The sequence below is a fragment of the Mobula hypostoma genome, chromosome 23, assembly GCF_963921235.1.
Source record: "Mobula hypostoma chromosome 23, sMobHyp1.1, whole genome shotgun sequence".
NCBI classification, from domain to species: Eukaryota; Metazoa; Chordata; class Chondrichthyes; order Myliobatiformes; family Myliobatidae; genus Mobula; species Mobula hypostoma.
In genome coordinates this window covers 4,142,962-4,160,912 of record NC_086119.1, presented here as the reverse complement: position 1 = coordinate 4,160,912, position 17,951 = coordinate 4,142,962, and the positions used below count along the sequence as shown (strand labels likewise).

Here is a 17,951-nt window from a genome sequence, read left to right as displayed (position 1 = left end):
ACAAAGTATGAATAAGGAAAAGGCAAAGAACAAAAAGGTTGTGGCTGTCCTATACTAAAATGGCAGGGAAGTGCAGCTGTTGGTTTAATGCATAATCCAGCCAGCATCCTGGTGAAACTCTCCTGTGCCCTCTCCAAAGCTTCCACAATCTTCCTGTCAGAACTGTACACAATACTTCAAATACGGCCCAATCAAAGTGGAATACAGCTTCACTTTGTAATGTAGTGCTTTACAGCACCAGCGATCGGCATTCAATTCCCACCACTGTCTGCAAGGAGTTTGCATGTTCTCTCCGTGACCATGTGGGTTTCCACCGGATGCTCCCGTTTCCTCCCACATTCCAAGGACGCACGGGTTAGGGTTAGTGAGTTGTGGGCACGCTATGTTAGCGCAGGAAGCATGGCGACCCTTGTGGGCTGCCCCCAGCTCGTCCTCGTCGTGTTGGTCATTGACGCAAATCACGCATTTCACTGTGAGTCTCCATGTTTCGATGGGCACCTGACAAATAAAGCTGATCTTTCAATGTTTAAAACTAGCTCAGACTAGAGAGTTAACAGGACATTCCAGTGATAAGGAATAACCTATGAAATGAACAGGTACAATGCCATGGCACAGGCTGCAGAGAAACTTCAAAAAACCCAGAATCCGTTGTACTCCAATTACTGAAAATTCACACAGGTGATTATATAAAATTATAAATAAGTATGGGAAAGTTAAACTACATGAAAAATACAATTTTTAAAAATTTATGTATTTAGCAATTCAACATGGAACACACAGGCCCTTTGGCCCAACGAGCAACCCACCTATTTAAGGACAATTTACAAAGACCAATTGCCGTAACCTACTAACCGGTAGGTCTTTGGACTGCGGGAGGAAACCGGAGACCGTCTCACAGATGGCTCTGGAATTGAACTCTGAACTCTGGTGCTCCGAGCTGTTGCACTAACCTCTCCAACAAAGTGTAAAGGGAACCTTGCCCCGAGGTATTCTTGGGACTCATCCGTCTACATCAAAGTTAAAGTGGAAGTCGAGTTTATTGTCACGCATAAGTCCATGTCGGCACAGGAGCAATGAAAATCTCACTCGCAGCAGCATCACAGGCTCAGAGCATCAGACACAACATTCACAAGAAAAACATACATTAAACACAAATTATACGCCAGTTTTACAAGAAAAAAAAGACAATTAGAACAAAAACGAACATTATTTCAGTGCGAAATGATCGAAGCGGTCATACTATTGTTGAATTGCAGTGATTTGGGTTGTGCCGAATGGCTGAAGGGAAGTAGCTGTTCCCGAACCTGTGGGACTTCAGGCTCCTGTACCTCCTGTGGAGTGGGGAGATGGCCTGGCCCGGAAGGTGGGGATCTTTGATGATGGACGCCGCAATCTTGGACAGCGTCTCCTGTAGATACCCCGATGGTGAGAAGGGACGTGTCCGCGTTGGACTGGGCACAGTCCACTACTCTCTCCAGTTTCTTTAAGTTCCTGCGCATTCGAATAGCCGTACCAGACCGTGATGCAGCCAGTCAGGATACTTTCAACAATACTTCAGTGTAAGTTTGTTAGAGTATTCGGAGAAATGCTAAACCCTTTTAAGAAAGTAGACCCTCGCGCATTCCTCATGACTGCAGTAGGGTGCTGCTCCCCCAAGTGGTGACTGTGGGGATAGGCAGCGGTCCCACTCTGATCTCCCAGAATTGCCTCGACCTCATACAGCGCCAGTACTTGGGATTTAACAATTACAGGATTTGATTTCACGGGGTTGGGGGGGCCAGCAATTCTGAAATAAATTGGCTGAAAACTCCTACAATTTCTCATTAAGAATGTGATAACAAACCAGTTGGAAAATGTATACTGTAAACACAAAGATTCTGCCCGATGCTGGAAGTCCAGAGCAACGCACACAAGAATTCCGGAGGATCTCAGCAGGTCAGGCAGCGTCTGTGGAGATGAACAAACAGTCGATGTTTTCGGCCGAGACCCTTCACCAGGACTGGAAAGGAAGGGGGAAGGTGACAGAATAAGAAGATGGTGGGGGGCTTGAGGGTGGGAAGGGAAGGAGAATAGCTAGATGGTGATAGGTGAAGCCAGGTGGGTGGAAAGGTCAAGGGCTGGAGAGGAAGGAATCTGATAGGAGAGGAGAGTGAACCATAGGAGAAAGGGAAGGAGGAGGGGACCCAGGAGGAGATGATAGGCAGGTGAGAAAAGATCGAAAAAGAGGAGGGGGGACAATTTTTTTTACCGGAAGGTGAAATCGATGTTCATGCCATCAGTTTGGAGGGTACTCAGACGGAATATAAGGTGTTGCTGCTCCACCGTGAGGGTGGCCTCATCGTGGCTCAAAAGGAGGCCAGGGACCGACATGTCAGAACGGGAACGGGAATCAAAATGTTGGGCCAACGGGAAGTTTCACTTCTGGCGGATGGAGGCGAGGAAAATTGGAAAATTGGGAATTCGGTTTGAAAAAATATTCCTTCCAATCTGTATTTGTTAAGAGTTGTAAACTCAGCCAGTTCTGTGATGGGCACCAGTCACTCCTCCATCGAGGACATCTTCAGAAGATGATGTCTCAGACTCAGCTAGGTCCACCATGGGCCGTGGTCTCTCCACCATTGAGGACGCCTTCCAAAGGTGATGCCTCAAGAAGGTGGTGTCCATCATTGAGGACCCTCGGACCCTCACCATCCAGGGAAAGCCCTCTTCTCATTAGTACCATCAGGGAGGAGTCCAGGAGCCTGAAGACACTCACTCATCATCTCAGGAACAGTTTCTTCCCCTCCACCATCAGATTTTCGAAAGGTCTACAAACCCATGAACACTAGCTCACTATCTTTGCTCTCTTTTCACACTAGTTATTTAATTATTAAAATATAGTTTAATTGTAATTTATAGTATATTTCATGTATTGTATTGCACCACTGTCACAAAAGAACAAACTTCACGACATATCTCACTGATAAAAATCCTGATTCTGATTATAATGTGAGGCAAAACCACAGAGTTCTGTATACACAAACTCTGATAGGGAGAAATCATGCTTGTTAAATCTAACCCACTACAGAGTGGATGGAAATGGAAGGGCGGGTAATGAATGTGATATATCTGGATTTTTAAAAGAATGTGTTAATATTCTACACAAACAGTCCCAATTTTTTAAAACATGGAATAATATATGAACCATTTATTATGTATAATCCTGGTCACCCCATTACAGAAGAATGTGGAGGCTTTGGACAGGGTGCAGACAAAGTTCACCAGGATGCTGCCTAGATTAAAGAGTATGAGCTATTATGAAAGCAACACACATCAAAGTTGCTGGTGAACGCAGCAGGCCAGGCAGCATCTCTAGGAAGAGGTACAGTCGACGTTTCAGGCGGAGACCCTTCGTCAGGACTGACTGAAGGAAGAGCTAGTAAGAGATTTGAAAGTGGGAGGGGGAGGGGGAGATCCAAAATGATGGGAGAAGACAGGAGGGGGAGGGATGGAGCCAAGAGCTGGACAGGTGATTGACAAAAGGGATATGACAGAATCATGGGACAGGAGACCTAGGGAGAAAGAAAAGGGGGAGGGGGGAAACCCAGAGGATGGGCAAGGGGTATAGTCAGAGGGACAGAGGGAGAAAAAGGAGAGAGAGAAAAAGAATGTGTGCATATAAATAAATGATGGTTGGGGGCAGAATTCCTCATGTTTCAGCTATAATGAAAGGTTTGGATAAAGGCATTCTTCAATTATGTGAAGAAAAAAAGGATGACAGGAGTGAAGGTAGGACCAATTAGAGATAAAGGTGGGAAGATGTGCCTGGAGGCTGTGGAAGTGAGCGAGGTCCTCAATGAATACTTCTCTTCAGTATTCACCAATGAGAGGGAACTTGATGATGGTGAGGACAATATGAGTGAGGTTGATGTTCTGGAGCATGCTGATGTTAAAATACATTGACAGATAAGTCCCCGGGACCTGAGGGAATATTCCACAGGCTGCTCCACGAGGCGAGGGAAGAGATTGCTGAGCCTCTGGCTAGGATCTTTATGTCCTCGTTGTCCACGGGAATGGTACCGGAGGATTGGAGGGAGGCGAATGTTGTTCCCTTGTTCAAAAAAGGTAGTAGGATAGTCCGGTTAATTATAGACCAGTGAGCCTTACGTCTGTGGTGGGAAAGCTGTTGGAAAAGATTCTCAGAGACAGGATCTGTAGGCATTTAGAGAATCATGGTCTGATCAGGGACAGTCAGCATGGCTTTGTGAAGGGCAGATCATGTCTAACAAGCCTGATTGAGTTCTTTGAGGAGGTGACCAGGCATATAGATGAGGGTAGTGCAGTGGATGTGATCTATATGGATTTTAGTAAGGCATTTGACAAGGTTCCACACGGTAGGCTGATTCAGAAAGTTAGAAGGCATGGGATCCAGGGAAGTTTGGCCAGGTGGATTCAGAATTGGCTTGCCTGCAGAAGGCAGAGGGTGGTGGTGGAGGGAGTACATTCAGATTGGAGGATTGTGACTAGTGGTGTCCCACAAGGATCTGTTCTGGGACCTCTACTTTTTGTGATTTTTATTAACGACCTGGATGTTGGGGTAGAAGGGTGGGTTGGCAAGTTTGCAGACGACACAAAGGTTGGTGGTGTTGTAGATAGTGTAGAGGATTGTCAAAGATTGCAGAGAGACATTGATAGGATGCAGAAGTGGGCTGAGAAGTGGCAGATGGAGTTCAACCCGGAGAAGTGTGAGGTGGTACACTTTGGAAGGACAAACTCCAAACTCAGAGAGTGGTTGGTGCGTGGAATGCACTGCCTGAGTCAGTGGTGGAGGCAGATACACTAGTGAAGTTTAAGAGACTACTAGACAGGTATATGGAGGAATCTAAGGTGGGGGCTTATATGGGAGGCAGGGTTTGAGGGTCGGCACAACATTGTGGGCCGAAGGGCCTGTACTGTGCTGTACTGTTCTATGTTCTATGTTCTAAACATCGTTGTTTTCTCTGGAGCAGCAGAAGCTGAGTGGAAGACAGGACTTACTAAAGCCGTTCTAAGCCAGGATCTCTCTGATTATCTGTATCTACCCCATGACTAATTTAGTAAACATTTACCAGTCTTCCCTCATCCCCCGATGGAGGTAGAGGCAGATACATCAGGGACATTTAAGAGACTCTTAGACAGGCACATGGATGAAAGAAAAATGGAGAGCGATATAGGAGGGAAGGTTAGATTGATTTTCGAGTAGGTTAAAAGGTTGGCACAACATTGTGGGCTGTACTGTTCTATGCTCTGTGATTCATGTTCTGTGTTCTACAATACTGCTGCCAAAAAAAGAATCATGACATATGTGAGTGACGATAAACCTGATTCTGATATGGGTCTCCATTGTGGACTGAGAGTGGGAAGGGGGCGGGGAGAGGGGAGGGATTGGGAAGCACGGGAGACAGATTCTGTAATGATCAATAAACCGATTGTTTGGAATCTAATGAATCCGGGCTGGGTGAGTCTGCACCCACCCCCACCAGCCCCCGTCCCCGCACTCCTTCTCTGTCACCTGTCCTGCACCCCTCTCATGGCACTCCACCCTCGCCATTCCCACTGTCCTTCGCTCCTGCCAGATTTTCAAACTTGCTCTCTGCTCCACGTTGACAAATACAGCACCGAGCAAAAGTCTAAGGCAGCCTAGCTATAAACGTGCCTAAGACTTTTGCACAGTACTGTATGTTCTGTGAAATTTTCTGTGTTTTATGTTCAATTGCCAACGCGAGCTGTCTCTCTCTCTCTCTGTCACGCAGCTTCAAGGAGAACTTTGGCTGCCAGGCCCGCAAATCACAGAAGGATATCTCTGCGTACCAGGTGATCAAGGAGGAGATGATAAATCTGGGCCCGATGACGTTTGCAGAGACGGCCGTGTTGATCCTTTTCATCCTGCTGGTCGTGCTTTGGTTCACCCGTGACCCTGGCTTTGTTGACGGGTGGGCCACTGTCATCTTCAACAAAGGAGGCAAAGAGTAAGTAATGCCCTTTCACTCTCCCCTCGCCCTCCACCCCCGTTTCCTGTCTGTGCTCCTCTCCTCCTCCAACACTTGTCCTCTGCTTCCCTCCAGCTATGTCACCGACGCCACAGTCGTCATCTTCATCTCGGTCATATTGTTTATATTCCCGTCAGACAAGCCCCGGTTGCCCTGTTGGGATAGAAGCGGGAGAGATGAGGAGCAGAGTGAAGCAGGTACGGCCGTCCCTCTGACGTTACAGTCAGTATTGTCCATGTCAGAAAAAGACAGCACACCTCCGCGGCGATGAACGGGGTTGATGGGTCCAACTGGCATAAGTGTTTATTACTGTCGTTGCTGGGACAGAATCAGATTGTCCTACCTTCACTGGATGGTTTTGATGAGTTGAATTTGTAGACCATAAGACAGAGGAGAAGAATTAGGCTATTCAGCCCATCAAGTCTGTTCTATCATTCCATCACGGCTGATTTATTATCCCTCTCAACCCCATTCTCCTACCTTCTCCCCGTAACCTTTGACGACCTTACTAATCAAGAACCTATCAACCTTAAATTTAAATGTACTCGATGATCTGGCCCTCAACAGCCATCTGTGGCAACGATTCCCACAATTTCCCACCCTCTGGCTCTCGGGAGATATTAACGGATTTCCATCGGGCTCTCAGGGCACTGGGGACTGTCGTACGACAGAGGGATGTTGGAATAGCAGAACGTGGCTCTCTGAAACTGAAACCACAGGTAGACAGGGCAGGAACAGGCCTTTTTTTGCTGAGTATAGCAGTTGAGATGTTATGGAATGTTGTACAGGATGCTGGTGTGGCTGCACTAGGGTAGCGTGTTCAATCTTGACCGCCCTTCTGAACAAAAGATGTTATCAACCAGGAAACAGTGCAGAAAAGACTTTCAAGGATGTTTCCAGGACTTGAGGGACTGAGTTATAGGGAGAGGTCGGACAGGCTAAGACTCCATTCCCTGGATTATAGAGGTGTATAAAATCACGAGGGGGCATAGATAGCGTGACTGCACTCAGTGTTTCCTCCGAGGATGGGAAATCAAGAATCATAGAGCACGGGTTTAAGGTGAAAGGAGAAAAATTTAGCATGAATCTAGGGAACAACTTTTTCACCCAGAGTGTGGTTTGTAGATGGAATGAGCTGCCAGAGGAAGTGACTGAGGTAGGTACGTTAATGACATTTAAAAAGAACTTGGACAGTCACATGGATAGGAAATGCTCAGAGGGTTGTGGCCTAAATATAAACAGATTGGGCTAACTTAGATGGGAATGTTGGTCAGCATGGACCAAAGGACCTGCTTGCACACTGTGTGATGCAGAGCGGGGTTGAGAAGTGGCAGGCGGAGTTCAATTTGGAAAAGTGTGAAGTGGTTTATTTTGGAAGGTGGAAGGCGGGATACCAGGGTTAATGGCAGGATTCTTAGTGGTGTGGTTTAGCAGAGGGGTCTTGTTGGGCTGACATCCATGGATCCCTCAGAGTTGCCATGCAAATTGACAGGCAGGTTAGGAAGGCGTTTGGTGCATTGGCCTTCATTAGACGGGAGTTTGAGTTCAAGAGCCACAAGGTGACGCTGTAAAACCCTGGTTGGACCACAGTTGGAATATTATGTTCGGCTCTGGGTGCCTCATTATAGGAAGGATGTGGAAGCTTTAGAGAGGGTGCAGAGGAGATTTTCCAGGATGCTGCCTGGGTTACCGAGCATGTCTTCTGAGGATAGGTTGAATGAGCTAAGGCTTTTCACTTTGGAGCGAAGGAGGGTGAGAGGTGATTTGATGAAGGTGTACACCATGGAAAGAGGCAAAGGTAGAGTGGAACCAGAGTCTTTTTCCCAAGGTGGAAACGGCTAACATGAGGAGGCATAACTGTAATGCGATTGCAGGAAAGTATCGGGGAGGATGTCAGAGGTAAGCTCTTTACACAGAGACGGTGGGTGTGTGGAACTCCCTGCCCGGGGTGGTGGTAAAGGCAGATCCATTAGAAACATTTAACAGACTCTTAGATTGGAACATGGGTGATAGAGAATGAAGTGTGATCTGGGAGGGAAGGGTTAGATTGACCTCGGCGTCGATTAAAAGGTTGGCAAAACATTGTGGGCTGAAGGGTCTGTATTCTATGTTCTGAGACACTCTGTGTCCTGTGTCCCTACAACAGAGTTGTTCAAAGAGGCGATGGGGGCAGGTTGAGGTGGAGGCCTCCCGACTGCAGTGGAGTAAAAGTTTTTTATCTTCCAGGTAACAGGCTCAGGTATGGCCGCGCTCCGCCCCTGCTCAACTGGCCAGTGGTCCAGCAGAAGATGGCTTGGAATGTGGTGCTGCTTTTGGGAGGGGGCTTTGCCCTGGCGAGGGGCAGTGAGGTAATAGAAATGCTTCCAATTGGAGAGCTTCCCTCGCTCCTGGGCCTGGAATTCAAGGTCATTTCTGTTTCTTGCAGAGGTCCGGCCTCTCCACCTGGCTCGGGGGCCAGCTCACACCGCTGGAGGCCATTCCGCCATGGGCCATTGTCATCCTGCTGTGCCTGCTGATTGCCATCTTCACCGAGTGTGCCAGCAACGTGGCGACCACCTCACTCTTCCTGCCCATCCTGTCGGCAATGGTGAGTTGGCTCAGTGCCTCCTCCCCCCCCACTGGGTCCTTGGGGGCCTCCCTCCCCCACCTCACTGGCCCCTTGGCGCAATGGGTCCGTACAGAACTCAACCACCTGATTTTCCGGGTCTCCCACAGGGAGGGTGTTTCCCCTACAGCACCCCCATCTCTCCCCGACTCTGTTCAACAGCTGTTTAATCTGAGTCCTGATCCAGTAACAAGAGGTCAAAGTTCAAAGTAAATTTATTATCGAAGTTCGTATCCCAGTGGAGCAGGATCTCCCAGCCGTTCTGATGCCACGGACCAATACCGTTAGGCAAGCAGTCCATCGACCCCAGGCTGCGAACCTCTCAGTTAGAGCACCAGTGGGTAACTGATTCAACCTGTAACTTCACTGAGAACTCCACCAGGGACAGTCCCAATCCCAGCTGTGAAAGGAGAGGGGTTGGATATGGAGTTAACAATCCCATCCCGTAGAAACCCAGTGAATAATTCCACCATGGACAGTCCCAATCCTGGCGGTGAAAGGAGAGGGGTTGGATATGGGGTTAACAATCCCATCCCGTAGAAACCCAGTGAATAATTCCACCATGGACAGTCCCAATCCCGGCTGTGAAAGGAGGAATGTTGGGTGTGGGATTAACAATCTCATCCCGTAGAAACCCAGTGAATAATTCCACTATCGATGGACCCAATCCCGGCTGTGAAAGGAGAGGGGTTGGGATGGGGCTAGCAATTCCATCCCGTAAAGACCCAGCGCAACAGAAATGCTAGCAGAAGTTCCAAGGACCTCACTCCTGAGAGAGGCGAGATCGTCGATGGGATACGCCTGGGAACAACTTGAAAGGCTGATCCCGGACATGAGGGGTGTTGATAGGGTAAATGCAAACAGGCTTTTTCCATTGAGGCTGGGTGAGAATAGAAATAAAGGCCATGGGTTAATGGTGAAGGGTGAAGTGTTTAGGGGGAACATGTGGAGAAACCTCTTCACACAGAGGGTGGTGAGAGTGGGGAAATTGCTGAAATTGCATGTGATGGAAGGGCGGGTCAATTTCAGCATTTAAGAGAAATTTGTGTAGATACATCGATTGGAGGGGTTTGGAGAGCTATGGTCCCAGTGCAGGTCGAAGGGTTAATGGATCGACACACACTAAACACTGAAATTATTTAAAACATGGAACCTAGAGCATGGAACAGAAAACATACAACATGGAACACGGAATATAGAACATACAACATGGAACATTGAACATGGAACAGTACAGCACAGTACAGGGCCTTCAGCTCATGATGTTTTGCTAACCCATTAACCGACTCTAAGATCAATCTACTCCTCCCTTCCCACATAACCCTCCATTTGTCTATCATCATATGCCTGTCAAAGATTTCTTAAAAGTCCCAAATGGACCACCCAGGCAGCTTATTGCACACACCCACCACATTCTGCATAAGGAATCTTCTCTGACATCCCCCATATACTTTCCTACAATAAAATTATGCCCCTTGTATTAGCCATTTCTGCTCTGGGAGGATGTCTCTGGCTGTCCATTCTATCTCTGCCTGTTATCACCTTGTACACCTCTATCAAGTCACCTTCCTTCGCTCCAGTGAGAAAAGCCCTGGCTTGCACACCCTGTCCTCATAAGACATGCCCTCTAATCCCGACAGCATCCTGGTAAGTCTCCTCTACACCCTCTCTAAAGTTTCCACATCCTTCCTATAATGAGGCAACCAGAACTGGGCACAATATTCCAGTGTGGTCCAACCAGGGTCTTACAGAGCTGCAACATTACCTCATTGCTCTTGAACTCAATCCCTAACTAATGAAGGCCAGTACGCCGTTCACCTTCTTACCCTCCCTATCAACTTGTGCGGCAGCTTGGAGGGATCTCTGGGTATGAACCCCAAGATCCCTTTGTACCTCCACACTGATCTAAACCCAGCCCTGCCACTCACCCTGTACTCTCCTTCAAGCTGGGGCTTCCAAAGTGAATTTGATCCTTTTATGGTCACTATTCTACAGATTTATCGCGAATGCCCACAGGAAAATGAATGTCAGGGCTGTATATGATGACATAGTTATATTTTGATAAAATTTACTTTGAACTTTTGAATCACTTCATACTTCTTCAGAATGAACTCCACCTGCCATTTCTCAGCGCAGGTCTACATCCTGTTGTGACCTAGAACAACCTTCTTACTATCTACAACGCCTCCACCCTTGGTGTCATCTGCTGTGTGTTGTGTTTGGATTCACAGGCCCTGAGGATTAACATCAACCCACTCTACATCATGCTGCCCTGCACCCTCTGTGCATCCTTCGCATTCATGTTGCCGGTGGCAACCCCACCAAACTCAATCGTTTTCTCCTACGGCTACCTGAAGGTGTCAGACATGGTAGGTCATTGCCAGCAGGGACCAAGGATGGCCAACATCCAGAGCGTGATGAAGAGGGTAACCCTAGGAGAGTGTGATGGGATGGTGTGGAGGGAGCTTCACTCTGTGTCTGACCCCGGGAATGTGTGATGGGACGGTGTGGAGGGAGTTTCACTCTGTGTCTGACCCCGGGAGTGTGTGATAGGACGGTGTGGAGGGAGTTTCACTCTGTGTCTGACCCCGGGAGTGTGTGATGGGACAGTGTGGAGGGAGATTCACTCTGTGTCTGACCCCGGGAGTGTGTGATCGGTCCACTCTCTGTCTGACCCTGAGAGTGTGTGATGGGACGTGAGGAGGGAGCTCCACTCTGTGTCTGACCCCGGGAGTGTGTGATGGGACAGTATGGAGGGAGATTCACTCTGTGTCTGACCCCGGGAGTGTGTGATGGGACGGTGCGGAGGGAGTTTCACTCTCTGTCTGACCCTGAGAGTGTGTGATGGGACGTGAGGAGGGAGCTTCACTCTGTGTCTGACCCCGGGAGTGTGTGATGGGACGGTGCGGAGGAAGTTTCACTCTGTGTCTGACCCCGGGAGTGTGTTATGGGACGGTGTGGAGGGAGTTTCACCCTGTGTCTGACCCCGGGAGTGTGTGATGGGATGGTCTGGAGGGAGTTTCACTCTGTGTCTGACCCCGGGAGTGTGTGATGGGATGGTGTGGAGGGAGTTTCACTCTGTGTCTGACCCCGGGAGTATGTGATGGGACGGTGCGGAGGGAGTTTCACTCTGTGTCTGACCCCGGGAGTGTGTGATGGCACGGTGTGGAGGGAGTTTCACCCTGTGTCTGACCCCGGGAGTGTCTGATCGGACGGTGTGGAGGGGAGCTCCACTCTCTGTCTGACCCTGAGAGTGTGTGATGGGACGTGAGGAGGGAGCTTCACTCTGTGTCTGACCCCGGGAGTGTGTGATTGGACGGTGCAGAGGGAGTTTCACTCTGTGTCTGACCCCAGGAGTGTGTGATGGGACGGTGTGGAGGGAGTGTCACTCTGTGTCTGACCCCGGGAGTGTGTGATGGGATGGTGTGGAGGGAGCTTCACCCTGGTCTGACCCCGGGAATGTGTGATGGGATGGTGTGGAGGGAGTTTCATTCTGTGTCTGACCCCGAGAGTGTGTGATGGGACGGTGTGGAGGGAGTTTCACCCTGTGTCTGACCCCGGGAGTATGTGATGGGATGGTGTGGAGGGAGTTTCACCCTGTGTCTGACCCCGGGAGTGTAGCGGGAGTTTCACTGACCTCTCACATTGACCTCACACGCTTTTTCCCCCCTCCGTTTCTCTGATATCTGTCAGGTGAGAGCTGGATTCATCGTCAACCTGATTGGCGTGCTGGTAATCTCGCTGGCAGTGAACACTTGGGGAATGCTGATGTTTGACCTGGGTAATATCCCCAGCTGGGTAAACAGCACCGCCCAGCCTTGAGTCAGGGCCTGGATCAAGCAGCCCCTGCAGTGACCCAGCTTGCAGTCTGCCTCTCCACCGGTAACCCCGCTCTCATTGATCACGAACAGCCGCCCCGCTGCCACCAAATCTAGTCACGCAAGTGTCACATTAGCCTGGACATCCTGAGCCCTGGCACAAAGACTTTGTTACTGCCGCTGCCGCTGGTCAGCTGACTGGACACATGGACACCTTGACCTTGTCGTCAACTCTGTCGATTCGCCTCACCTCGTCACCGGCTGCACGGTTTGCACACGCCCACCGGCGTCCGCTGGGGTCGGAGACTCCGAGCCGCAGACCTGGACCCGAGCACCAGCCGGCCTGATACATCGACTGTTTATACCTCTCCATAGATGCTGCCCGACCTGCTGAGGTGCTGCAGCATTTTGAATGTCTTCCTCTGAATTTCCAGCGTCTGCAGAATCTCAGTGTTTATCATCGGATTGCACCCGGACTCCCAAACTTCTGCGAGAATTCCAAGTGTTCATTGGCACTTTACCACATGCGTTTATCGATATGGGTGTGAGTACGCGTGTACGGGCACACTTATGCTTCTGAATACACGTGTATGTACATATAAATTACACACACGCACACCCATCAACACGCGTGTGACATGTGTGCACGTGTATCTGTGCATATTTGTGCTTTGTCTGAATGTGAGTGTGAATGTGTGGGTGTGCTTCCGCGTGTGTGTGTGTGTGTGTGTGTGTGTGTGTGTGTGTCTGTGTCTGTGTCTGTGTGTGTGTGTCTGTGTGAGTCCGTGTCTGTGTGTGTGTGTGTGTTTGTCTGTCTGTCTGTCTGTCTCCATGTAGGTGAAACCTGGGAGTTTGAATTTAGTTGAACTGGAGATCATAGAAACATTAAATGAAAAGTATCCTGACATTCTGTGACCTGTTTGTTGTCTGAGGGGGTGGGAGGCTGAGAAAGGAGAGTGTGTATCTGCTCTCCCTGAGCAGAGGAGATAAAGAGATGATGGTGACGGTCGGTGGGGGCGGGGGGGGGGAGCGGTGGGTGCGGTAGAAATTGAAAAGAAGTGTGCAAAGGGCAGAGAACAGGAGACCTTGCCCCATCAGAAGACAGAGTTAGGGTCGGAGAGAAGTGAAATGTAGGAATCCAAGAGAGACTCCTTCACCCGGAGAGTGGAGAGTGGTGTGTACCGAGGGAGATTTCTTCACCTGGAGTGTGCTGACTACCTGGAAAAGAGTGGTGAAAGCTGAGTCACTGACAGCAGTGAGAATTTCTGAAGATGACAGTTGATCCCCCCGAGCATGAGAGGGTCTGGGCCAAGTTCTGGCAGAGGGATTAATATGGATGGGTGCACTCTGGTCAGCATGGAAGAGGAGGGCTGAATGGCCTGTTTCTGTGCTTCTCTCCACTGATTCAACCTTGCACCCGCCTCATTACAGGAGCGTGCTTCAGTGAAAGCACCCCCACCTTCCTCCCCGCCCTTTCACTGCAGCCATATTTGGTTCCATCTCCATGTAACATCCCAGAGATAACCATAGATCAGGAATTTGCAGCCAGCAAGGGGCAGGAGAACAGTAACCACCAAATCCCTGGAGTCAACAAATCCCAGGGTCCTTGCAGATTTCATCCACCAGTTGAGTTCAGGAGATTTATTTCAATATTTTAGTAATAAAGGAAAAGTCAAGGAGGAAGTTCAGCATTTTAGGAACAATAATGGGGTGTTAAATTATGCAGAGAAGGATGTAGCATACTCCTAACTCATATTTTGTCAAAATATTCACCTGTGGAGATGTTAGTAAGTGTAGAGAAAAATAAGGTTGTTTTAAGTGACATAGAGATCTTAGAAAGTGAGGTTCTGCTTCAGCTGAAAAGAATGAAAGTTAATAAATCTCCAGGGCCAGACAACATGTACCCAATGGAACTCAAAGAGCTCTGTAATTATATATACAAACCCCTAACGTGTACTTGTCAAAAGTCAGTGACAACTGGTGAAGTCCCAAGGACTGGTAATGGGCTGACATTGTCCCAGTATATATGAAGGGTGACCACACTGACACTGGTAACTATAGACCAGTATCTCAGGCAAGATATTGGAAACGTTAATAAAGAATGAGGTGGGAAAGCAGCTGATAAGAACAGGCATGTTAGCAGAAAGCCAGCATGGGTCCAGAAAAGAGAAATCATGCTGGAGTTCAATGAAGAGGCAACTTATGATAACAATAGAGAGGTTGATATCATTTACTTGGACTTTCAGAAGGTTTTTGAGAAGGTACCCCACAAGAGGCTAATAATAAAATTACAGGAGGTGGGGATTCAGGGTAAGGTGTGTGAGTGGGTACAGAATTGGCTCAGAAAGAGAGTTATGAGGATGGGATCATTTTCACACCCAGATGTTCCAGAGGGATCGGTTTTGGGGCCGTTGCTGTTTCTAATTTATGTTAATTATTTGGATAAGCACACAACAAATAAACTAGTAAAGTTTGCCGATGACACAAAATTACGGGTACAGGCTGATAACATTTCAGGCAGTAGAATCAATACAGTGAGATCGAAGCAAAATCCAGATGTGGGCAGATAAATGGCAGATGAAATTTAATGTAAGTATATATAAAGTATTACAAACAGGAAGTAGAAATATTAGATATGAATCTATAATGTTGGGTCTTGCGTTAGAAAGTGCTCTGTATGAGAAGGATTTGGGCGTCCTGGTAAACTCGTCTCTATCAACATCTGGACAATGCACAGAAGCGATCAGGAAGACCAATAGAATGTTGGGCTCAGTGGAGTTCAAGTCAAGAAATGTTCTCCTTGAGCTGTATACTGTATTTCTGAGGCCACACCCTGAGTACGATGTACAATTCTGGTCCCCGTGTTGTAGGAGCGATGTGATGACACTGGAGAGAGTCTGGAGCAGGGTGACTAGACTCATTCCAGATCTGTGGGGAATGAAGCTATGAAGAAAGATTGAAAGACTTAAATCTTTTTAGCCTAAGTAGATGTAGAACGAGAGGAGACATGATATAACTGTTCAAAAATGTTAAGGGTACAAGTAAGGTGGTCATCAGCTGCTCCTTCAAAACTAATCCATCATCAAGGACACGGGGCCATAGGTGGAGGCTGGTTAAGGGGAGATTTCAGACTAAGATCAGGAAGCATTTCTTTACACAGCGAGTTGTAGACACGTGGAACAAACTACCTGGTTGTGTGATTGAGAGAAGTACCTTAGAGACTTCCAAATCTAAACTCGATAGTTATTTCAACACACTATGTGAATAGGAGTTTGGCAAGCTTTGTTTGGCCGAATGGCCTGTTCTTGTCAAAAACTTTCTGATGTTCTCTAAAGTTCAAGTTTATCGTCCTTCAACCGTACGCATGTATACAGAAACGAAACAATGGTCCTCAGGGACCAGGATGTAAAACCACGGAACATATATCACATACTGCACATAGAATAACTCCACTATGGACAGTCCCAGGCCTGGCTGTGAAAGGGGAGGGGTTGGGTGTGGGGTTAGCAGCCCCATCCCGTGAAAACCCAGAGGTACAGAAGCTCCAAAGACCCCACCCCTGGGAGAGGGAGGATCTTTGCCGAGAAGACAGTTGAAGTTGTGCGGTGAAGGCAGAACCCAGGGAGTTCGATCAACCTTTGGCCCAGGACAGAGGATCCAGGTGAGCTGCCGTCCACAGCCTGTGCCCCAGTAGAGGTGACGGCCTTAAGTAGAAGCACATAAAATGATATTAACAGATAATAAAAAATCTTCTGTGGGTGTACAAGTTGATATAAAGTTCAAGTATGCCACGTAGTTACACATACGATAGTATAATTCTGTCAGTGCTGCCAAAAATAATGTGTGCTGGGTGGTAGCCGCGTTTTCAAGAGGAAGTGGCTGATCAGACAAGAGCTCCTGCAGATGCTGGAAATCCAGGGCAACACAGACTAGATGGGCCGAAGGGCCGATGCCCTTCATCAGAATTCAGCCTGAGACATCAGCCAGCTCTGGGCTGGAATGTCGTCTGTTTCGGCCTGACTTGCCGGGTTCCTCCAGCAGACCGTGCGCTCTGCTCGGGATTGCCAGCATGTACGGGATGCCAACGTCTTGTGCCAGTGCGAGTTCTGGACTGACCACAGCCTGGCGCTGTCTGTGTGCAGTTCACCCACTCTCTCTCTGTGACTGCCGGAGCTGTTCCGGGTGCTCCAGGTCGGATAAGAGAAGGGGTGAGGGGGAAGGCAGAATGGAGAATGGAAAAAGAAGGGGGGAGGGGAGAAAGGAAGGGGGAGCCCTCTTCTTTCCAGCCCTGACGAAGGATCTCGGTTCAAAGCATTGACTGTTCATCCCCCTCCATAGATCCTCCAGCAGTTTGTGTGTGTTACACACCTGACATATTGTGTTTTATTTTCCAAACTTACCTAGGCTCAGAGGAGAAAGGGTTAGATTGGGAAATACCCATTGTAGCTCCGTTAGTTGAAGCCATGAAACGGCCCAGCATTAAAATCACCTTCTGTCCCAGGGAAAGCATTAGAAGACATTCTTAGGGATGTGATAGCATCTTGCCGAAAGATTCACAGTAATTAGGTGACGTCCATGTGGCTTAGAGAAAGACAGGTGATGTTTGACAATTTGATTGGAGCTCTTTCAAGAAGTCCAAAGTTTAAAGTAAATTTATTATTAAAGTTTGTTTATGTCACCATACACTACCCTGAGATTCATTTTATCTGTTCACTGAGCTACAATGCGGAACAGACCCTAACCCAGAAATCCCCGATTTAATCCCAGCCTAATCACGGGACAATTTAGAATGACAATTAACCTACTAACCGGTACGTGTTTGGACTGTGGGAGGAAACCAGAGCACCCGGAGGAAACCCATGCGGTCACGGGATGAATGTACAAACTCCTTGCAGACAACAGCAGGAATTGAACTCAAGTCACCTGTACTGTAAAGCGTTGTTCTAAACACTACTCTATGAATCCGTCCCACAGTAGGACAAAGAAATATAAATGGTCCATAATAAAATATAATAGCATAACAATTATAGTCATTAGAATAGAATCAAAAATAGAAACAGAAGTGGCGTGGGCCAGGAGACGTGAGGCATCAAGCCGAGTGTGGAAAATAAAGACAGGCAGTGAGGTGGAAACATGTTGCCTGGTGAATAGACTCACCGGGAATGCATCTTTATCCAGCTTGCAAGATGTAACAGGTTGGTGTGTCGCAGGGACTGGTGCGGGGCACTGAGCCTCTGACTTGCTATTGTTTACTATTGCTGCATGTACCAAGTTACCGTGAAAAACCTGTCCTGCATAATGTTCAGACAGATTTCTGGCATCTGCAGGAGTTTCTAGCGTGTTGGAAGGAGTTCTGATGTTTACTGGAGTGGTACCTGAAGCAGGAACCCCACGGGCTATCTGTCAGGCCTGTCCGGGCTTGAACCCAGTCTCCAGCATGGCAGTCCAGAACTCTACCCCAGGGGGTGAGTGGGTGAGAATTGAGCTCAGGAGTAGAACTCACAGGAGCCCAGAATGAAT

The 17,951-nt window shown here is 48.3% G+C and overlaps 1 protein-coding gene across 1 annotated transcript in view; it reads left to right on the top strand.

Annotated features, from left to right (window-relative positions):
- LOC134336937 (solute carrier family 13 member 2-like) overlaps positions 1–13,361 on the top strand; it is a 37,108-nt gene extending 23,747 nt beyond the window's left edge. Inside the window, exons 7-12 of the mRNA XM_063031628.1 lie at positions 5,772–5,987; positions 6,084–6,205; positions 8,235–8,356; positions 8,434–8,595; positions 10,845–10,982; positions 12,307–13,361. Coding sequence (XP_062887698.1) covers positions 5,772–5,987; positions 6,084–6,205; positions 8,235–8,356; positions 8,434–8,595; positions 10,845–10,982; positions 12,307–12,435 — 889 coding nt within the window. The 3' untranslated portion in view covers positions 12,436–13,361. The remainder of the gene's footprint in view (positions 1–5,771; positions 5,988–6,083; positions 6,206–8,234; positions 8,357–8,433; positions 8,596–10,844; positions 10,983–12,306) is intronic.
- Positions 13,362–17,951: the final 4,590 nt, after the last annotated feature.